Below are 5,667 nucleotides of genomic sequence, written 5' to 3' on the forward strand. Positions count from 1 at the left end.
AGGAGCCAGCTGTCTGATCAAGATACGGACACCTCTACCCCGGCAAGCATTACATTTCTGAACAGCTCCAGCTTTCCCTCCCTGCCTAGAATAGAAAGCACCAGTTGCGCAAAAAGTAAGTTTTTCAGAAACATACAACAAAAAACCCTCTGCATCAGTAGGTTAACATGTCTAATTGCACAGCCAATTACAAGTAGGTTTTGCTCCCCTCCCTTCCCCACAACCAAAGCACTTGAACAGTTCCAATTCCATCAACAATGTCATTCAAGTACAACAATTTTCTGGTCTGAGAGCAGGCTCCAGTAAATCAAATACTGATAAAGATCTGACATAGGAGATGCTTCATTATACTATATGCTGACAAAGCAACCAAAGAACTCAAAAATATAAATAAACTTACCCATTACAGGCACTACAAAGGACATTCTTGCTAAGTTGTAGTTTAGTTGTCTTTCCATTATACAGATCTTCTAAAGAGACTCTACAAAAGAAAGTATTTCTCCTAGGTTACCATGTAACAACTTACTTTTCCCATGTAATCAAAATACTTGCCTAGGACAAATTAAAGAAAAACAGTTCTTCATAAACGAATTCTGCTATTAAACTAAGATTTTAAAGCCCCACTTCAGCTTTTACAAGAAGTCATTACACCTGTTCCATACATATGAACAAACATACACATGTAATCCTGACCATAGTTTCAGAGCAACGCTGTAATTTAATCAGAAGAAACCAGATCGGATTGCTTGTGCTTCTCAATAGGAAATAAGCTGATCTAGCATTTTAGATTTTATTATACAGTCATAGTTGATTTTTCTGTTGTTGTTGTGCTACAAGCCGGGTGAGAAACAAACCTCTCTAGGCACTCCTGATAGTATTTATAGCATGCATACATAAGAATACATACAGAATACTTATTACTGTATTGGGCTTTCCACACAAGACAGTTTAGTGGGGAGGGCTTAGCATGTCCCCAGGGCCACTTAATTCTTTAGATTTGTTCATTTTCCAATTTTTTAGCAGCTCTTGAATATACTATCAAATGCTAATAACCTTTACATATATTGATGGAAGTTTATGGACATATTTAGTGTTCCTCCTAAAAGAGTTTCTTAGTGGCTAGAAATTTCAATTCAAGTGTATTAAGAAAAGGTTGCCTGGCATCAGTGTTTACAAGTAACAACAAAACCAAAGCTAATTAATAATACAGTGTCCAGTACTAGCTACTAAACTAAGCAAGCATGCAAAAGTAAACAGACTTTACTAAGCATGGTTTGCCAATCACAGGAAAGATGCAGCTTAACCTAAGAACTTAAAAAGGACCTGCTCAGCTGACAAAAAGCCAGTCCTGACTGCAAGCAGAGATCTACAAAACACAACCAGATGTGATATTCAAGTATGGCTATACAAAAAAAAAAAACCAAAACAACAAAACAAAAAAGCCAACACAAAAAACCCCCAAGAAACAAAAAACCCCACACCAAAAACCAAAACTCAAAAAACCCAAACAAACAAAAAGCAAACCCACTACACACATTAATTATGCAGCTCAACTTTAGTTCCAGTGGGTATTACACTATGAAGGAAGGCAAGTCAACCCAAGTCTTTCCAGAGCCTTAGTACCTTCAGTACCTCTGCTTCCTTGAGAATCCAGCTAATGAGTAACACTTGGTTGCTGAATGCGTTTTTCAAATTAGAATTTCCAAACATATTGAAAGAGCAAAACCAAGGAAAATAATGCTAACAAAGTATATACAGGCTAATAACCAGGCAAAGCAAAGTATTAGGTAGTCTGTAAGATTAATCAATCATGAAAAGTAACTCAAGATGACTGCCTTCAGGGGTACACATGACACCCAGGTCTGAAAAGCGGATGCAAACTGCAAATATCTCAACTGAGAAACACATCAAGAATATAAACTAACAGAGTCAAGTACTGATCATGAGAACTTGGAAGTACAAACCAGTTTCAAGATACTCACTTGAGTGGATGCATCATATCTTCTCCTCTTCTTCTACCATTACGACTTCTACTCTGACCACCCATGAAATTGAACAATCCACCACCAAAGATATGGGAGAAAATATCGTCCATTCCACTGCTTCCACCGCTACCTTCTCGAAGGCCCTGTTCTCCATATCTATCATATAACTCACGTTTCTCTGGATTTGACAACACTTCATAGGCAAAGCTTATTTCTTTGAACTAGAAGAGGAACAGAGTCAAAATAGTGTATGACAATTTAGAACTTCAAGGGAGCATTTTACTACTTTCTTGCCCAGCATGAACACCCAATTAAGAAGGTACACAACAGAACAGTTTCCCACCCTCATCCTAACATGCAAGGCTTAGAAGTCAGACTCAGGCTTAGTTTTATTACCTCTTATGATAAAATATGACATTTTACATCAAAATTTCACTGACTTTGTTCTTTACTGTGCCTAGCATAAGACAGTTTTCTTGCAAACACACAAAAAATACAACCAAAGAACAAAACCCTCAAGCACGCAATACTGCAGTAGTCAACAAGCAAAAAAACCGTTACATACTAATGGCAGAGTCTTCAAGATACATTAGGCACTTAGAACATGCTTAACAATTCAGCAGCTGACTAAAGCAGGTATTAATGTGTTTGTCCTCAAAACAAATGAATACCTTTTCACAGGCATCTCTGCTTACCTCTAAGCAACCATTAGAACTTCAGTTCTGTTAAAGACAATCAGCTGAGCCAACTTAATTGCCATTTTTTTAATTGCTATTAGCATAACAAATCTAATTTAATCTTCCCACATGTATAATTTGTGTTATGCTGCAACTGTTTCAAGAACCTCCACACAAACATTTTTCCACATTGGAAAAACACAGAAAACTATCTTTTTCAAATACCTACATAGATTCCAACACCAACTGACATCATCTTGGCAGATGAAGAGAGGCAGTTCCTCCCTCAGCATTACCTTCTCAACCAATTTGACTCGGCTAACTGCTGCATTTTTTCCATGAGGTACACCGGCAGATTTTGAGATTGAGAAGAAACAGACAAAACAAGGTTCCCTCTCACAGTTACCATTTTAAAAAACTTGTAACACAAGTCCCCCACACACGTATTGGGTCCCTTAGATGCTACTATATTATAAAACTTCGGGAGTTTAAAAAAAAAGTCTTACTTTGTCCCCTGCATTTGGATTCTTATCAGGATGGTATTCCTTGGCCAGCTTTCTGTATGCCTGGTTAAAAGAGGTACAAAATTAGTTTCAATTTTGATTGATCAGTTCTTTTGAGAAACTCATACAGTGTCTTCAGGACAAAAGAAAATCCTAATAAAGCAAAGTAAAAAAATGAGGTTTTTGAAATCACACACACACTGAAATGATACATAAAAAATCTGATTTGCTCTATGCACAAATTAACTACACTTGGGTTTAAACACAACTATAGCACACGATAGTTAGAACCACTCTTCCTGTGTATCTTCACTAACTTACAGGAAGAATCACACTGGACTTTCATTAAAATTACTTGCTCCACAGAACTCACTCAAAACCTACACTATGACAACTGAAGTTTCAACACATTTGTCTTTCAGTTCAATCACAGCAACACATTAACAACAAAATGGCTGCCTCAGCTTCTCATTCAACCCTATCAGTCAATAGTCACAATAATAATTTTATTCTTCCTTACTTATAAATCATAGAAGATTTTAGTTCACTTTGAACTAAGTATATGAGTTACATGTGCAGAAATGCACAGATCACTGCTTTTATTTAAGTTCATTGTCCTAAAGCAGTAGGAGGAATATGCACAGGCAAATCTCAGAATGCTTTTTCATTGACCAGTACTTTGATGCTTGGGACCGTCCCTTTTTCTACAGCAGTACTTCATCTGTTTTGCTCATACTTTAGAGGACCAAGCAAGTAACAGGACAGGCAGAGACTTTTCCTACAATTTGAGTTTTTGGCAGTAAACCCCTCAACTCTTCCCCTACTCCACCTCAACAGCCCCCAGCAACAGAGGACATATATTAGTAAATTACATTGGATACAGTCTTTTTAAAATTATCTATGTAAAAAAAGCCACAGTGATACAACTGCAAGCAACTGGAACACTGGTTCTTAAGAGTGGATTTTTCAAAAGCTCCATTTCTGTAGAAGTGAGCATCTAAACTAGCTCCTTAGAACTACAATGTTAAGAGAGCTTTACACACAAAGCTTTACAGAGATCACAGTTTTCAACTTTGTACTGGAACGAGTAAGATTTCTTTTTTGTACCTGCAGAGTTATTTCTCTTTACTGATTACCTTGGAATATTCTGTACTTCTGCACGCAATCAAGAAAAAAGGTTAGATAGGGAACTAATGAACCAAAAACAGACCACTGATATTACAAGCCAAATATTCTAAGTCACAGTGAGCACAAAGAACAAAACTCATAGGTCTCGTAAGACAAAGTACCAATCAGTAGCAAAGCATAGTCTTCCACAAGACTACATATTCTGTAATAGTAATGGATTTCCCCCACAAATGTTAAGGGGTCTAACCAAGGAAAAAAACACCACCAAAAAACAAAATCAGGAAAAAAGAAGCTTGCATGGTGATCTTTAAGGAGAGCACTCAAATCTTTGCTGCTAACAGCATTCCACTTCAGAGCAATTCTTAAGACATTGCCCAAAATAAAGCTATCAATATTTATTTAATCAGAAACAGATCCAGAATCAAGGTTTACACTAGCACCATATTATAACTTCAATAAAAGTTAATTTAACTAATCAATGTTAAAACCTGTTCTCTCCGCTCCTTCTGACTAAGGTACTCCTTTTTTCTTTTTCCTCTCCCCACATATAAGATATAGATGAACTTCGTACTGCTGCAGGCAGTTGGAATCTTTACAATTCCATTATAAATCTAACCTATAGCAATCAATACTGAGCAGCACAGGTTATCCGAGTGGAAAGTGGCTATCAGTCTTTCATTCTTACAGGACACAGATACCTTTAAGAAAATTCAATAAGGAAAAAAAAAATTCTACTAGACTGGGCTGCTATATAGCACTGTCTTCGCACTGTATGCTTTCCTCCCCTAACACACAGTATTTCAACACTGCAATCGCCTATCCCTGCATAAATTCAGCTACCGCACGCATGATGGGTAAGGCACAGTCGTTAATACCAGCACCACCCATCAGCGGAAGCAGGTCACTGCTAGTAAAATGGTTAATTATCCTCCTTCACGTGTAAATAAATGATCACTAAGTCCTTTCAGAAAAAAAGTGGCTTATACACTACAGAACAAAACAGATGTAGTGAAGTGCCGCACTGATGCCTTGACTCCGAGTTCTCACCTCGCTCCTTTGTCTCCCTTACCGGGTCGCTTTCGACCTGGGAGGGATCAGGAACGGGAGGAAAGCGAAACCTCCCCAAAGCCACACGTGGGGCAGACAATGGCACCCGTCAGAGCCCGCTGGGCCCTCTCGAGGCTCGGAGCGGCCAAAGGCCTCTCGCCGGCTGCCAGCACCGCTACGCCGCGCGGGATAAACGCGGCGCTGCGGGGGCGAGACGGGCAGAGCCCCGGCGGCGCCCGGAACCGAGGCGGGACCCACGGCTCCGGGCCAGAGACGGGAGGAGCGCGGCCGGGTCCCGCTGCTTCCTCCTCCCACCGGCCCCCTCTC

General features: G+C 39.2%; 1 protein-coding gene across 1 annotated transcript in view; it reads right to left on the reverse strand.

The window, feature by feature from the left end:
* Window positions 1–3,237, reverse strand: part of DNAJA2 (DnaJ (Hsp40) homolog, subfamily A, member 2) — a gene marked incomplete at its 5' end in the record, with an annotated part of 8,513 nt that extends 5,276 nt beyond the window's left edge. The window contains 4 exons of the mRNA XM_010183810.1: window positions 8–85; window positions 401–481; window positions 1,983–2,206; window positions 3,169–3,237. Of these exons, the coding sequence (XP_010182112.1) occupies window positions 8–85; window positions 401–481; window positions 1,983–2,206; window positions 3,169–3,237 (452 nt within the window). The remainder of the gene's footprint in view (window positions 1–7; window positions 86–400; window positions 482–1,982; window positions 2,207–3,168) is intronic.
* Window positions 3,238–5,667: the final 2,430 nt, after the last annotated feature.

Source organism: Mesitornis unicolor, unplaced genomic scaffold (genome assembly GCF_000695765.1).
Source record: "Mesitornis unicolor isolate BGI_N332 unplaced genomic scaffold, ASM69576v1 scaffold27204, whole genome shotgun sequence".
NCBI classification, from domain to species: domain Eukaryota; kingdom Metazoa; phylum Chordata; class Aves; order Mesitornithiformes; family Mesitornithidae; genus Mesitornis; species Mesitornis unicolor.